This window comes from Ptychodera flava, chromosome 6 (assembly GCF_041260155.1).
Source record: "Ptychodera flava strain L36383 chromosome 6, AS_Pfla_20210202, whole genome shotgun sequence".
Taxonomy (NCBI): Eukaryota; Metazoa; Hemichordata; class Enteropneusta; family Ptychoderidae; genus Ptychodera; species Ptychodera flava.
The window spans coordinates 35,941,533-35,959,326 of NC_091933.1; the positions used below are offsets into that span (position 1 = coordinate 35,941,533).

At 37.9% G+C, this 17,794-nt stretch overlaps 1 protein-coding gene across 1 annotated transcript in view; it reads left to right on the forward strand.

Moving 5' to 3' along the window:
- Positions 1-17,794, forward strand: part of LOC139135629 (laminin subunit beta-1-like) — a 74,543-nt gene that overhangs the window by 32,357 nt on the left and 24,392 nt on the right. The window contains exons 5-10 of the mRNA XM_070703122.1: positions 2,941-3,061; positions 11,371-11,559; positions 12,775-12,954; positions 13,852-13,961; positions 16,076-16,291; positions 16,803-16,961. Of these exons, the coding sequence (XP_070559223.1) occupies positions 2,941-3,061; positions 11,371-11,559; positions 12,775-12,954; positions 13,852-13,961; positions 16,076-16,291; positions 16,803-16,961 (975 nt within the window). The remainder of the gene's footprint in view (positions 1-2,940; positions 3,062-11,370; positions 11,560-12,774; positions 12,955-13,851; positions 13,962-16,075; positions 16,292-16,802; positions 16,962-17,794) is intronic.

Consider the following 17,794-nt stretch of genomic DNA (forward strand, 5'->3'; position numbering starts at 1 on the left):
ACTGTTGATGTAAGCCAGGATTGCAAGAAGTGTGTAGAGGCATTATTGAGTTGGTTGAAAATATGTACTGGTACATAAAAATGTTAACACTCTCAGAGGCTATCCATCATGTACACAAGTAATATTGCCGAACAGTAAACGTGTTTAGTTTAGATTGTGACGGCAAAAGGGTCAAACCCTTCCCTCTGATCTGCATCTGTTGCAGTGGCCGTTAATGTCTAAATGCGGTGTGTATAAAGTTTTATTGAGAGAACTGTACCCCAATGAGAGGATGACCAAATTACATGGCATTCACTGTCAGCAACCAGCATGCGGCATCCTTTTATACAGCTTGATTGATCACCCAGTTGGACTGTTGCAAAACCTATGTCAATGAATAAAACGATGTACGGTTACAAGTACAGCAAGTGTTCTGGCGTTGAAGTGGCTACAGCTTTTTCAAGTTATATGATTGTCACGCTAGATTAGACTGGAGTTGAAAAATGAATCTCATTAAAAACTCTGTCAAAGGAAAAATAATAGTCTGTCACCAGATCACCTGCATTGAACAATTTTAAAGTTTGTGAAAGGCCAGTTTTTTTGTGATTTTCCAAACTTTGGTTGCAAGAAGCCGTTTGTTGCCATGGCAGTTTTGGCAAAGAAGCAAAGGTTAGGGAGACAAAGTCATGGTTCCAGCAGGCATGCTTGACAGCCCAACTGTAGAAAAAAGAAATTATAGCTCCTTTAATGGTTTGATTTAGCTGTGAGTTCCATGTGACAGATAACTACTACGGATGGCATGTGAACAGCTGTCACACTGTATGACATTGTACAATGCAGAGGGTATAGGCAAGACTCTCTAGGCCATAGTGGTAGATAGTATAGAACATGGTGAAAAGGGGCAAAGGGGACATCAATGGTATGCACACTTGGTGTTCTGAAGGGACTTGACACTGCTGCTATTATGACATCAAGTGCTACTCAAACAGTTCGCTGATTCTCTCCGCAACTATGACTGTCACGTTGTCTAGTGTTCAAGTCAGTCACAGACTATTCCCTTGTTTTCTTTTGATATTTAGGCCTTTATGATGTTTAGCATATGTGGTCTGTTTTGTCCTGTTGACTTTTAAATTTGTGCTAAAATTATGAAAAACTTTTTGACCCAATGTAGACTTAGGAAAGTGAGTGATTTGTTTTGCATAAAATAATTTAAAGAATTATGCTATTGACAAAATGCTTGGAAAGAATTTTTTGTAAGTTCAAGTTCCATTTAAAAAAGTTCCTGAGATTTTTCACTGTACGTAAAAATTATTTTATCAGGTCTCACATTTTTAAAAAAAAAATTCAATGGCACATTATGAATGTTGTGATTCGTTTAGAAGTAGAGATCATTTGTGTACCAAAGGAGATCACAGTCAGGGCTTCTGGTCTTAATGGTCATAAAAAAAATTCCCAAGTTACTGTAGTGGAGGTATGGAATTCAAACACATCAAGTACTTTTATGTCATGAACTCGATGTTAACTGGGGCAGAAAAGTTCATAGTTCAGCCTTTAATTCATTCACTGTTCCGGATCCTAGCAGCTGTGGATTTTGCACGGGCTGTAGTGTGTACTGTGACTCTGAACGGCAAAACTATCATTGGAATCCACTTGGACTGCTGCTGGGAAAATTTATCGTCTGTAATGAATGAATTGTTTATATTTTAATCCTGTTAACAAATGGTATAAGAGCGAGATTTACTATGAAATACATGTCCATCCCCCTATAGTCATAAATCCATATTCCTTATAGAATTTTTCTCAATGAGGTGAACTCACATTAACATTTGGCAAATCCACAGATACTAATTGTGCAAAATGCCAAACCATAAATATTGCAATGTTCCATACTTATACGTTAAAGCCAAATCAGACAATATAGTGTTTGTTGCTGCATAGATTTTCTGGTTATCTGGTCTGGTCTTATGTCTTGGTTATATCTTATTAATATAGGTCATTTAAAGAGGAATTGACCTGTATGTGTGTTTGCAACTTCCCAAAATATATTTTGAGAACCAGTTGGGTGCAGAGAGTAATTCAAGCCAGTGATATTGACACCAGAGACAGTTTGGCTTTGACACAAGTGGTGTATTATACTTTATATCTCTGCCACATAGTGTTTTCCTTGTTGCTCCGGAAATGTGGTGCCATTGTTACTGTATTGAATCCTAAATATTGTTTGAAGTTCTCTCTGGTGTCATAACCCGCTGTATGTGATTATCCTTTTACCCTGTGTTTGCAACCCATGAAGCTAGTGGAAAGCATGAGCCACTTCAATGGTAAAGTTATAAGTGTGTCAACCCCAGAGTTTGTGATTTTATTTTGTAAAGTCAGAATAAAAGGAAATATTAGTTTTAGGGAAAAGCAATGAGAAATAATCAATTTTAAATGTGGCGCGTACCTTTGTGAGTATTGTTGTCGGGTACTTTTGGAGTACTCTTGAGTGAATGAAACGTGCAGTACCCAAGAGCGCTACTATCACATTGATATGATTTGGAGTGAAAACATCTTTTTTATAGGCAAAGAAATGCACCTTTTGAGACAAGAGCTGTTGATTTGCATATTAGTGATATTTTTACCCAGATTAGTTCCAACTCATACTGCATAGTGTTTCATCCTGTGCTTTGTGAATATACCAGTATAACAAACATGTAGATTTGTCATACATTGTGCAAAATCTACTCTTTTGCCCAAAATTCTATTTCACCAATGTTCTAATAGAATTTATCCCGTAGCTCTGAAATTTAATTTGATAAATCAATGTACAATGTAGAATGTCACTAATATTAATAACACAGCAATACTGGGATATTAATTATTGCTAGTGTCATGTATGATGCAGATACTGTGCATGAAACATGTAGTTCTGTCTGTGATATTAAACTTGCTTGCATATTCTGTGTTATCTGATGGCTATTACAGGTGTATGGTAATTGTGACTGTACACACAACACTAAGGGTCTGAACTGTGAGCAGTGTGAAGATTTCTACAATGATTTGCCATGGAAACCAGCTAGTGGCACCGAGAGCAATGCTTGTAAACGTAAGTCTACAGTTTATGTTTCAGCTGCACAAAGGCTTGATACTATCACTAGGTGTTGGAGAGTGATGTACTCTTTTCGGTAGTTGTAAGACATTTCATTTGGTGGAACATCAGCGCTATAGGTAACTTTTAGAAAAGTATTCATGGGAGTATATATATCACAGAAACCAATATATACAAACACTGAACAACCAAAGGTGAAAAAAAGAATTGTATCTTTACTGAGTCAATATGAGGACCAGCGGGTAGACAAATGGCATGGAAACCAACTACATAATTTAATTATATTAGATAACAAAATTACCATGTCCACAAATGAAAAATCGCTTACAAAATAAGTGAGGCCATCTTGAACCACTAACTGTAAGTGTGTGACATCAGGATAATAAAAGTGAGGACATTATATTAGTTTGTTTATCTCTAGACATCAACAAAAGAGTTATGAGAAATATAGACAATCAGCTGAGGAATGTGGCATAATACAACCTTACCTAAAATATCCATGGATAAAACAAGATTATATGATCAATGTGGTGAGACTCTGATTCATTATACCATAGAATCTAGAACAAGCTGTACATCCTTTGCCTGCAGAAAGTTATGAATCTTCATGATAATCGTAGAGATGCTAATGTAAAGAGTTATGACAAAGACAAAGTTTCAAGTTGAGTGTTTTCAGTGTAGACCCCTGAGTGATGTTTTCTAGCTCCTTGAATTAGAGTGAATAGCCCGATAGTGTAGAATATACCAGTTGTGTTTAACTTCAGGTTTGTGATACAGCAGAGATTCACCATGATGCTGGGATAAGTCTGCCCCCCAGTGTATCCAGGTCGTCATTTCTGAAATTCCAGGGCAAGTAGAAATATGCCAAACATAAATCAGTGGTGTGATCATCACCAAGTATACCAATCAGATATGGCTACAGTCAGGTCTCTCCATGCCGTAATTAGGTTACTGATGTAGGGGGCCTTTCAAAGTGACTTCAAACAATTCACACATCAAACATTCTGGTTGTACACTGTGTAAGAGAAACATGGCTATGTGCAAGGAGGCTAGTGATGTGAATTTTTAGCTTGGGATCACAGATATTAATATCTATAGTGTTAACGCTCGAAATACATGAAAGTATGAAAAAATATAACACAGATTTTTGGATTGTTGAGTAAACTGACCCTTTGAAAGTTTAATTACTTAGTTCACATTGGCAACCCAACTGAAATTTTGGCCGACGCAAAATAATTGTCCTTTTGGGATTAAATTTAGTCCGCGTCCGCACTTACTGGTACCAGAATTAGGGCCGATGTAACTTTACCTTCCTTTGTGACCTCTGACCTGTCAAAGTTCAAAATGGCGCATTTGAATAATGACACGCTGTTTCTACTGTTCATGATTTTCCTGTGTTTTTACGCACAAGAAGGGCAAATATGACTACCACTCACCCTTTTAACCATCGGAGAGATCTACACTATTTATTGGATGAGTATATGGTATATATAAGACCGCGGTGGAGAAATAACCAGTGCACGGCATTTTGACATGCCTCTCTAGTCTATTACGTGCACTGTGGAATCGAATGATATGGTCCTCGTTTGCGGAACAAAGGTTGTGGGAAGTTCTGCGTACATGGGATGATATTAAAATGTAAAGACTGGATTGAAAACTTTCGATAGGTGTAAACTTTAGTTTCAAACGTCATTTGTTTTGTGCGAATAGAGTGACTAGTTCAACTTCGATCCATGGCGGAGGCCTGGTCAACTGGGACCAGGGCCGACGCAACGTGTCCACACAGGCGCATTTGCGTCGGACCAAATTTTGCGTCGGCCCTGAAGCCCCCTTCTCACCGGGACAATACTGTGTCGGCCAAAGGCCGACGCAGCATGTCCACATTGGTTTTTTACGTCGGCCCCGGCCCAGGTCCGGCCCTACACCGACGCAAAGTGGTCAATCTGAACAGGGTACTCATGAACCTGTGAGGTACGCAGGTATACCAGTACACACTACTTGATTCTATGCAATTGTTTTTGCTGACAACCAAACTTAAGAATGTGAAAGTTTTATCATTATTAGACTAGGGAAATACTGTTTCATGCAATGTTTACCTTTTCAAGTAATCTCTTCAGTTTGTTATCATTATTTGATTCAAAGATATTTATTTCAATGATGAAGCTGTGTAATTTGATTTGATTTGATATACGGCCTTTGACTTCTCCGTGTTTTTGAAGAATTACAGTGAGATTCCACTTTCTTCACACAGACAGGTGCAGCTGATTTTATTTTATCAGAATAAATAATTACAGAATAAAAAAAGCAAAAAATTTGTTCCAAATGGACGCACCTATGCTAAATATTAATTCCGTAAACGTAATTGAGAATGAAGTCCTCCCTTTGGAAGTCACATATGTACTTCATGAAAGTGAAGAGGTCATTAAAGTTAGTGTCTGAGTACAGAATCATTTGATATAAAGCAACTTCCTCCATTCCACGGCACTATTCTATCAGTTAAAAGTTCAAGAAACACACACATCTTGTATTATCTTGGAGACATTAGATCACAGTTTTGGAAGGTAGTACATTATTTTGTTTATTAAACAGAAAGCATTTGATTCACAGTGCATAGAAAGCACATCTGAATTTTGTCCAATTATTCTCTCATTTACAGCAAAGATGTACCATTTTACAACCAAAAAGCAGCTCTCTTACAGTGCAACGTAGTGACCCCTTTGATGTTTCTTTTGCAGAAAGTTGCTGGTAAACATTTAGCAAGTTTTGTCAGCTAAATTACAAGTGACAGCATGATGTGATCAATTACAACTCAGTCCCTTCTGTGATGCAATCACTAATTTCTGTTGTGGTTTCATGGAATGTACTCTCTCTTTCTATGCATAAGCCATGACCTTCAGAAAGTGAACATGTCGACCTTCCATGGTGTAGTTAAACAGTGCAAAGAATGTAATGGACATATTTACAATGCCCTCCATTCATTAGAATAATTACTTTTAATCAAAACTGTTGTTTAATCGAGCTAAGCTATTGCTTGGTTTGTTTGCAATGCTTCTAAGATAAATGATTGTATTTTAAGTGAAATGGTGCAAAGGCATTTCGTAAAAACATGATTGTGATATCACATTTTGTTCCCCAGTACCAACAAGCAAGAGGCCAAATTTGATATGTCACTTTTGAGGATGAAATCTAATTTGAACAACGTGAAAAAAACAGACTTATTTATACAATTTGTTAAGGTAGAATATCATGCATATCAAATTTGTATGATTTTTTTCTGATTTACCTTGTATAGGTGCTCATCTAAAGGCTCCTGGAGTCAGAAAAATTTTCACCGTCTTAGTTTTTCAAAATCGAAAATGTAGTTTTCCCTGTTAAGTTAACTCAGGGATGGCGCCAGTGACCATTTTGATTTTAAATATAGGTAAATGTTGAGACTTTGTTTCTCTAGCACTAAACTTTGCACGGTGACCGTGACTTTTATTGTTGATTTGGTAAGAGAATGGTTGAATGCTTCATAGACAGTTAAATTTGAGCAAACATTTGAGTCTTTTAGGCATGAACTACCTAATTAATACTTCGTTCATACAGGCAAAAATTGAAACGTTTCAGCGACTTTATTTGTGATTTGTAAACACAGGGGATTAATAGTTTGGGTCCGCTCGTGTCCATACTCACAAAATTAAGCCATTGTTTTGATATTTAAGACGTCTTAATGCGCCCTCTCGAGTTCAAAAGGTGTGTATGGCCAAGCATACTGCATAACAAGATGGCTGAAACGAACGACGTCGTACTGGCTGTAAAGAATGTGAAAGAGGCTCCCCACCGAACTATCCAAAATGTTTTTGTGTCGAGTTTGTGTTTTATTCGTTTCTAAATTGTGTTCCTACATTCTTATCCGATTGTTTGTGTTAATAAAAATGTTTGTTTCGCCTCGCCATAAGCTTTCCTCACACAAACAAAACATTACCGTCCACACTAATCCAAACTTCCCTACAAATATCCGAGGCGAAACAAACATTTTTATTAACACAAACAATCGGATAAGAATGTAGGAACACATTTTAAAACGAATCAAACACAAACTTAATGACTCAATCGAATATTTTTGTTCCCAATTAATAAATCATATAGACAATCTCAATTCTCGTTTATGGTAATTTTTGTCGACTGATAAAAGTCTTTTCATCTTCAACATTCCATTCTAATTTCACCTACGGTATGATATCCTAACCTCCTGTGACTTTCCTTCTAAACGTTGATTTGCCTTGTGCACCAAAGAGATGCTGTATTTTATGCCAAACGATGGAAAAATATGTGAAGAAATAACCATGTATCAGTCAGTACGGCAGGCGAAACCCGGACGGCCATACCGATTGGAGACGAGCAGAGTAGATCGAAACGCAAACGGGGTGTTATTATAGGAAAGGCGGTGACTTATTTTACAGCTGAATACAGCTGAATAAAATGCTGTCTCTGGTTGTGTAAGTCTGTTGATCGAAATATATATTTTGTTCCCAGTTGATTAATCATGGGGGATGGCAGTCTCGATCTCCCCTTTATGGTTCGATATTTACTGACTCGTTCCCTCTCATTTTTGTCAATCAATGAAAGCATTTTCGTCTTCCATATTCAATATTACTTTGACCGATGTTACATCCTGACCTATACTGTCATTAGTTTTGACCAACGTACAAAGATATTGCCCATGCGTCCGGCTGATGAGATGTTTTGCAAAACGGTGAAGAAATGGGGGCCCGGGAGACATCGATGTCAGTCTTTCCGGACTGTTTACATGTAGCTAATAGGGGATATCAAAGGAGATGAATCAGTTAGTTGAATAAAACATAACTTTTCGGACTTATTTTTATGTCAATTTTGTCAATGTCGGACTTTTGATTCAAGAGAAACCAGAATCACCTACAGAGATGTCTGTATTAAACACGACGCACAATTGGGAATAGTTTGTTATGCTACTGTCGGTCTCAGTCGTGGTGTCTCTCCCATAAAATTTCGAAGCTATAGGTCTACACTTGTCGTTTCGATTCACAGGTAGCGGTACACAACACGATAGCAACCGATGACCAGATATTGTACCGTTCTTAAAACTAGTCTAAGCAATTTTACGACACTGCACTATTTGCCATCGTGTCTCCCCGTGAACGTCCTTGAATCTATGGACGTGACCATTGTTTTACTGCGCCCATTAGAGTGTAAACCCCTGTTCGTTACCAGCAGAATACTTTTTTAAAGTTCTGTACATCAGTGTACACTGTGTGTATAAGCCCTAAACCTAGTTTAATTCAATTATGGAAAGGTATTAAAGAATAAAGGGTCGTTACAGTTGCTAAAATTGCGAGAAAAACGGCACTTTTTACTCAAATAGTCCTATTCACAAGCTCTATTGTTTTAAATCACGTCCATGGTGTGCTGTTGATTTTCATTCTTTCGTGCAATTTCATTCGCTTGAAGCAATTATCCTTTCATTTGACTGCTCTGTGGGACTCTTCTGAATATGTGTTTTGGATAAAAGAACTCTACAGTGAAAGACATAAACTTCGACGGTGATAGGTATACAATATCGGTTCTCGACGGTGATAGGTATACAATATCGGTTCGATGTGTGAAGATATACAGATCATTTTAGAAGTTCTCAAAACCAGTAAAAATAATTCTGCGCGCCACTTATTGATAATTTCTTCTTGTGAACGTCCTTGAATCCGTGACCGCGACCATTGTTTTCGAAGTGTTCGACGGTGGATGATCGGTAGATTAATGAAGATATATGTTACTGAACTATCGTGTGATTGTTTAATAGCATGGTTAGGTAATAGACGGTGTAGTCTGTAGAGGCGGTACGGCGAAATTCCACGGCCCAAGGGAGCGTACATCGCATGGTTTCTTACAACGAACCATAGACAGAGCCGTCGGTTTCCATAGCTACTACATGAAATCCGGCCTCACCGATGTCCCGGGCCGATGTCCCTGTCCTGATTCGGAGAACAACTTTCAAGTTGCGTGTTGAGGTTCAGATGTCCGATTTTTTCATATTCAAAAGGCTTATTGATTTACAGAGAACGCCCGTCTTGTTTTTAGCTTTAACTTAGCGCAAGATGGCAATTGAAAATTCAAAGCCAAATAGCCAGTGGGAAAAATAGACGACTCGCTCTCACCAGCGGTCGAGGTCGCAATGAAAAAAAAATCGAAGTCTCTGAAATCGGTATCATTGCTCCGCCATGTTTATGGTGGTTGTACGGCCAGTTTAAAGTCACAGACTTTCTTCAAGGTAAAGTTCATATAATTGCCATACCGCGAAGTTCCCTGTGCATTTCAATATGTCTATTTGGAAGCAAAAGCGCCACGGACATTCGATCGATGGTGATGAACTTTCTCCAGGGCGTGACATGTCACCAGTTACGAACTTTACCGGTTTTCGATACGAAATATGCAATATATTATCAGCGTTGTTCACGTTGTGTTTTTAGTTTGATATGGAATATAACAGGAAAACACTAACAATTAGAGTGACGATAGAGACCATGCCCGATACGGAAAAATTGACATCAACTACTTGCAATGAGCAGTGACCTGAAACTTCAGACTGATATATAAATGTCGACAATATAAAACATTGAAATGCCGGAGAGAGAGAGAGAGAGGGAGAGAGAGGTTTACGCGGTCGCGAACTGATTATACTCTTTCGGATATGACTTCGGTGTAGACGATACACAGACATCGAAAATGTACACCTACTTTCCAGAAATTCGACTAATCTTATAATAAGAGTGGAACAAATCCAAAAGTGTTGGTGGAAGTAAATCTTCAGATGTTGGTTTTCTAAAGTTAGATAATACTTACAGAAATATGGTCGTCATAGTCTTCTTTTAAAAACTATTATCTTCAACACCACGTTTCTTATGATCGGTGATGTCATTTTTTATTATTTTTACAAACTTTCAATGCATCAAACGCTATAAGACTATCTCATCTGCCTGTCAAGGAGTTACAATATATTTCCAAGGGCTGGCACACGATGTCAACTTACGTGTCGTCCGTCGAGCGGCCGGTGGCAGTCTCACAGATTGTTCCGTTTGTAATCGCGGCCACTTTGATTTTGATGTGACACCAACGTGCGTTTGAGGTTTTTTTGTTACGAAATTTGTCGACCTCACAAAATTTCACAGTCCATGCTTTGAAGCAGTCTCAACATGGCAAACATGTCTCGCTTAAATTTCATCCTCTCGTCGTTCCAAATTAAATTCGACCACTAAATTATTTCGGCAGTTTTAATTTCCTATTAATTCGACGTTTTTCAAATCGTAATGAATTTTTTCTGTTCGAATTGATAGGGTTTTTGGTAGCAAGCTTATCTCTTCGTCGGACCAGTATACCGCGAGATGTAGTACTGTGTTCGGCAGCCATGGCAAAAGTGAATATTGTATATTGGTTGTTGTTTGTTTTATGTTACAAATACCTGTCGCGTGAGGGCGTTTGAAACGCTTCTGAAGCGGCTCAGTCTGTCCACACAGCGATTTGCGGATAGAGTTAATCCTACAACGGCTCTAGTCGGGCCGACTAAACCGTCTCAAATCTGAAACGCTTCAGAACCACTTCGGAGTGTCCACACATAACTTTCTGTGTCAGTATTGGCCCAGAACCGTTTCAGAGACGTTTCAATGGCCTGTGTATGAACGGCATATACGGTGATGTATTGTGTGTTTTGAAAACAACATAAATTAGACTGCCAAACAGGTCCAGGGAGGGATTAATTACAGCTTTGTCTTGTTAGTCACCTTTTGTATTGCAACCTACATAAACAACGTTTATTGTTATATAAGTGGAATTGAAGTACAATAAAATTACTGTTCAACACAGGTCCTGATGTCCACTGTATGTGCATGACATAGTTAAAATGGTAACACTTATGCATTGCCAATTTGTACTTTTCCCCGGCTGTATGGATCATTTTTATCAAGTAACGTGCATCAGTCATGTGTGTGAAAATTCATGATGTCAGCTTTGCTCTGCTCTGTGAGTTAAGCTATATGCCAAATGTTGACGTGACTGACCTCTATCCTATATATAGCCTCTATCTGAAACCTGATGATAATTGACTTCATGCACAAATCAAGCAGAACACGCTAACTATTTGATACAGTTAGGAAAGAACGGTATTCAAGTATCAAACGTGGCAGATTGCTCTACAGCAATGCTATTGCAATTAAAACGCTGAAGAAACTTATCATAAAATTGACTAAAGTTAGACCTGATTGTTCAGCAAAGTATCTGGTCTCTTTTTACCCCCTCAGGGTGTAATTGCAACAACCATGCTGCCAAGTGTCACTTTGATCCAGCGGTGTATGAGCAGACTGGCCGTGTCAGTGGTGGTGTGTGTGATGACTGCCAGCACAATACCATGGGTAGGAACTGTGAGCAGTGCCAGCCTTACTTCTACATGGATCCACAGAGAGACATCAGAGATCCAAACCTCTGTGTCCGTAAGTAAAAAAAAATCACTAAACATCTCACAGTTCAAGTCTGATTTAACTGACATTGTCAACATAAGAGAAGGTTCTGCGGTCAGTATTCTGTGTAAGTTACTTGTACAATATCTCAAACAGCATTCAGAAAAACAAAATTATCATGATCAAAAACAGTGTGCTTCAGAGATGCAACTTGTTTATCCTATCTATAGACTTTCTCTTGCCAAGTCCCCGCAACACAGGAAGTTTTTAGAAAGAAAGTTGATGCATGCCTTTCAGCTTTATAAGTCTATAAAGGGCAAAGACCACCTTCCAGCCATGAAAGTCTTTAGAAAGGCTCTTCTAATCTCATAGGTGATCTATTGAAAAGATTACACTGACCGTGGGTCAAGTATCTCATTAGTGCTCAAAAAATAAAAAAAATATCCTTCATTGAATGTGCCTTAAGGGTCCGAATCTGATACTGTTGGGACTGAAATATTGTCTGGGTTTACTGTAGACTAAGGGATTATGCAGGACTAGAATTCTAATTTGTTGGCGGAGTCAGTCTTCTTGTTGATGTGCCAATTCTCTGTGTGGTCTATGTGCTATTAAAACTGTCAATGTCTTGGGATCTGAAGACAGTGCAAAGATATGTGGTCTGCCTGTTAAACTTAATATTCATTGATGTGAAAACATTACAAAGATGTATTTCCAGTCACCCAAAGGGACACAGAATAAAAAGAGTTATATTGTTAGTGGTGTTGTCTTATTGTTGTAGCGGTGTTTTCAAATTTTATTTTGCTTCATTGTCATAGAGTCCATTTGTGTATGAAAGGATTTATATGTAAGAATTTAGCATTTCATCTATCTTTTCATGAAAAACTAGCAAGAGAATGATGTGTCTGATCACCGTAGCATTCTTTCACATTAAAACAGACAAGATTGTCCCACCAATATATGGCATAAAGACATTTTAAGTTGCTTTCACTTTTTCCAATGTTGTACCTGAGCCATGATTATGATTTGTATAAGAATTTATTTGAATGGTGCTGACAGGGTTGGCATTTGTGTACAAGCAGACATAACGCCAACTGATGTCTGATGTAAATTGACCATAATATTTCATTTTATTTCAATTTTTCACACCTGGAAGCCCCTACAAATGCAGCAGTGGCCTTCATCAAATACAATGGCTACTTCTACACATCATTCACTTTTGACTTTTTCTTTGCTTATCCCTTCCGATAGCCTGCAACTGTGATCCAAACGGTGCTGTCAACGGCGGTGAATGCGAAAGCCATGAAGATCCTGAGAACGGCCTACAAGCTGGCCGCTGTATCTGTAAGAGATTTGCTGAGGGCGAGCGTTGTGATGTCTGCCGTGATGGCTACTGGGACCTAAGCTTTGATAATCCAGAAGGCTGTAGACGTGAGTATTTGGTGTTATCACTCCATCATTCTCTACCACCTCACCCATTTTATCAAATGTCATGAGCCGGCGTGAAACAAGGATACACTAGTGTACATTTCAAGGTAGCTGAGATGTTGATACTGATTGGATACTTTCACAATAGTTTTCAACAACCGTTGCTTTCTCTGTCTCTGTGAAATCTGTGGCCCATGCACAGACATACAATTACACCAACACCCGGATTTTTGCTTTTGCAACTCTGATGGCATAATACAGTAGGAATGTTTACAGCTATCTGATTACCAACAAACAAAACCATTTCATTAGGAGGTCACATAAAATACACATAGCCTTTTGATTCCACATGCGGCAAAAGTATCAGTTTCCTGTGTGCTTCTCCTGTGCCAGAAATGATAGTGTGTACTCTTTTAAATGGGCAACAGTGTCAAACAGATTTTGAAATATTTAAGTTTCCTGCCGAGTGACTTGGTATCCATATATGTGCTGTTATTTTGCCGTATTGAAAACCTCTGTCATACAATTATGAGAGTAGTGCCTTGTGAATTCTCAGATCTTGTTGGCATCAGAGTGAAGGATTTTACAAGTGTTCTGTTCAAGGAAAATACTGAAAGAAAAAATCTGCTGGGTTCTTGTCTAGACACAGGTCATCATCGAGTGTTGTTTTGAAGTCACCTGAAAGATATGAGATATTTTACATTGCTTTGCTGATTAACTGTAACGTTTCTGTCAATTGTGATTTAATCATGTGATATCTGTGAGTATGCACGTACTGTACCAACACAGGAATTAGCAAACTGAACCTTTAATACCTCCACACACGTACAGTACGTGCAAAGGAAATGATACAGACAGCATATGGGTGATGTCTAAATAGTATACATTTGTCTTTTGTAGCATGTTCGTGCGTTATTGAGGGCACTGTAGACAATCAAGGCTGTGATAAAGAGACTGGACAGTGTGTCTGTAAGAGATTGGTCCAAGGCAGAGACTGTGATGAGTGTCTGGTAAGATCACATAAAAACTTTTATCTCCCTCCATACAACAACCTTTGCCTTAAAGATGAGATGAATTTAATTAAGGTTAACTTTTCTTCTGTTATTTACCACAAAGTTGTAAATAAAAGAACTGCCAAATGATATCTAATTCAAGAATCAAAAGTCAATTTGTATAAATAAATAGTTTGTACTTTTTGTAATACTCTTAACATGTGAGGTATTTTTGTGATAATTGTATAACCAGGGTTTGGTAGCACACAATGATTGACATTCAGTTGATCACAGTGTGCTACCAAACCTTATTGAGTGTTGTATTGATGATCAATACAGCTACATTGTCTTTCATTATAATTGTGAATACCTGCTTGTATATCAACGATGATCATAAATAGCAAATATCTTCTCTTTTAAATTCATTCAAATCTATTCAAATCTAAACAAGTTTCAATTCTCTCCTATGAAATTTCAAATTTAGTTCCACAACCCTACTCTGATCTGAGAGATTGTTGAGTTGTTTCCATTCATAGTTCATGGAAACATTTTTTTTCCGAGACAGGGTACACTAGTGAGAAAAATGGATCATCATTTGTCAGCAATAGGAGACAGGGTTATGTGCAGACAGACCGGATTTTGCTGAAGTTGTTGACATTATAATTGCAAACATTATGAGCCAGACAGGCATTCCAAGAGACTATTGGAAATCACGCGGTAGCCATATGCATTCCATTGTGTTAAAGGGATACTTTTATTCAACAAATAGGAGAAAAAAAAAGAAAGTCTTTACAAGGCAAAGTCATGATGTAGCCAGCGGTGTTCAATTCTTTATTCATGTAGGCAGTTGTATTTTTAGCCAGATCTCAATCTTTTGTTGTGACTGATGCTGTATTATTAGAATGTCAAAGAGGTCAACAAGTTCACAGATTAGCAGGGCTTTGCCCAATGGTTTATATGCTCTACGGCAAATATTTATTGTCCCATACACAAGGTACTTGCCTACAGGAATTATCACAACTGTTTCATGTTATATTTGATATCACGACAACACCACAGCCCCCAAATCAGGGCTGTATCATTTTAAGTACCACAGTGATTATCTTATAGAGCAGTTATTACAGTAATCAAATCATTTCTGTACCGATAGCTGTCCACTGCTAAAAGACTGCTCATAAACATTTTTTGACCAGACACAAGAGTGTAGAATGTAGACTTGTGGAACAAAATTCATTAAGAAGAAAACACTTTTACCTGAATTAATACCTTAAACCCATGCAGTGTCAAAAAATTACCTCTCATGATTCATGCATTATAAACTGAATGCTTGAGATGTCAACCAGGAAAAATTGTACTGTGGCTGACTATATCCAACCATTTTACTGGTTGCTCCAGGGCTGTTTCTTTGCCTCCCGTCAAGTGTCAAGTATTCCATGATGAAAACCTAGAGACAGTAATAGCATGCATTTCTCGACTATGTTTATTCTATCGGGTTCTGTATTCCAAATATTTAAATTACCCGGAACATTATCCATGTGTGTTCACTGACCTACTGTCTTTGGCATGTGAGGGCGCTCATAGCTAGCCAAGAAAATAGGGGCGTGCTAGTCAGCTTGTATTGCGTACATTTTCGTTATGAAGGTCACCAATGGACAGTTGATATTCTTAGCATTGCATGCGTCTTTACCAATGTGAAGCAAGATTAAATTGTCAACTCCATGGCAACAAATTCAAGCTGATAAAAGACAAACCAATGGTGTTTCACTTTCACCCATGGAGTAGATACAGTCGGTGTTTTGAGTCTTCATGAATCTTGATGTCATGAGGACGAAAAGTTCTTTATTTCATTTATTAATAGCTATCCAACGTTTGTCTGTAGTCATCATACCTGTGGTTAAGTTTTGTATACTCTCCATTTGACTGTAAACTAAGGACAAAAAGTTCTATTAACGTAAATTGCAGAATGATTTTCTTTTGTTCATGCTATATTATTTATATTGCCAATGTGAAAGTGGGTATAGTTCCTATCTTTACTGGTATAACTTATAGTCACTGAATGAAGGATGTGAAATCACATAGCTGGAAATGATCACTCAGATTTGATTTCCAACTTCCTGCATTTCTCTTTGTAGCCAGGGTACTGGGGATTAAGTGATGATCTAGATGGATGTAGACCCTGTGACTGTGACGTGGGTGGTGCCTATGACAACAACTGTGACAGGAGTGATGGTCAGTGTAGGTGCAAACGTAACGTCATTTCCAGGAGGTGTGACATGGTGGAGCCGGGTTATTATGTCCCTGGACTTGATGTGCTCACTTATGAGGCTGAACTTGGCAGAGGCACTGGGGTGAGTTTGTGATCTTTTAATCAGTAACACTCAAATGTGTTGTATGTATTCTACCTGTTCTGTATAGCTGTATGATGTGAGTGGAGTTGTTCCATTTAAGACAAAAAAAATTCATAATGAAAGCAACAAGACTGTAACTGTCTCACTAATTTTTAATGCGTAAAAAATTTGCAACTACATTGACTATGATAGTGCTTTTTATACTCAAAAATTGCAGTTCATTTTTTCTTAGGTTTTGCTAAAGGTATTGTCGTATTTTGTATGCAGACACATCACAACATCAACACCTGCAAGCTTAAACCAAAAAAGGTTTTGAGAAGATGGGTTTACTATCTTTTCCAGGGATAGAAAGAGGAGAAATATCCATTGCAGTGGCAGGTTATGTCCTCTTTGACCGTTGGTAGAAATACTGTTGAATAAAACATACACAATTTTCAGCCCCTTTTATCTGAATATACAGTGATCAAGTTATCATTTAATTAAATATCACATTTTGATTACTTTTTGGTAGCCAACATCTGTGGATGTGAGACTCCACCCAGACGACACCACAGTGACTTGGACAGGCCCAGGGTTCATGACAGTCAAAGAGGGTGGCAGCGTTGAGTTCACCGTGGATAATATCCCAATGTCAATGGAATACAAAGTCATGCTGAGATATGAACCACAGGTATGTAGACAGGCTTGCTTTGATATGATATAATGGTGTACAGCATTTTCAAAAGTGGAGGGGGGGGACACTGTAGAATTGATATGCAGCTTTCACTTCTGAGGAGTTTACGGTTATCGTAAATAAAAAGATCCATCAGTCAAAACTGGTGAATATCAAGTGTCTTCAATAGTACCTCATCCTGGGAAGTAAATTAGACAAATAAATGTTGCTCAGGTCAAGTTTTATGAAGCATGGCTGAGGCTTTGAAGTGTCGATTTCAAAAACAACATGTAGCCTTTTTGCCCTGTTTGTAGAACCTTGGTTAATTTACACAACCACAACTGGTACATCCAGATACTGCTTTGTAAATTGTGTCATCAAGTGAACTGGTTATACACAGGAGATGGTCATTCTTGGCTCCCTGTCTTTTTAGTTTAAGTGTCTGTCTGTCCCTTAGCAAATTGTTAAAGTGTCTGTGATGACATGAGGGAAGATAAATGGTATTGTATCTAAATATTTGTAATGAAAGTTATTCAAATACATTAAAATGAAAAAAAAAAATGGTTTACTATCATGTATTTATACCACACAATGTACTCTGAACGAGATTTGTAGTGCTGAAAATATTTTGTTATTTGTGTGTGGAATATTCAACTGTGGTCCCTTGCTATACCAGATTTGTATACGTATTGTAAAATATGCTTGTTCGAGTGTATAGGGAAACAAAAAATCCAGTATTAAAAGTGGTTTAACTTGTATGCATGAAAACACAAGTGTTAAAATGTTTCACAGTCACTGTGAAATGTGTTAGCATGTGCCATGAAAGTGTTTCATCTTCTTCCTCGGTGATG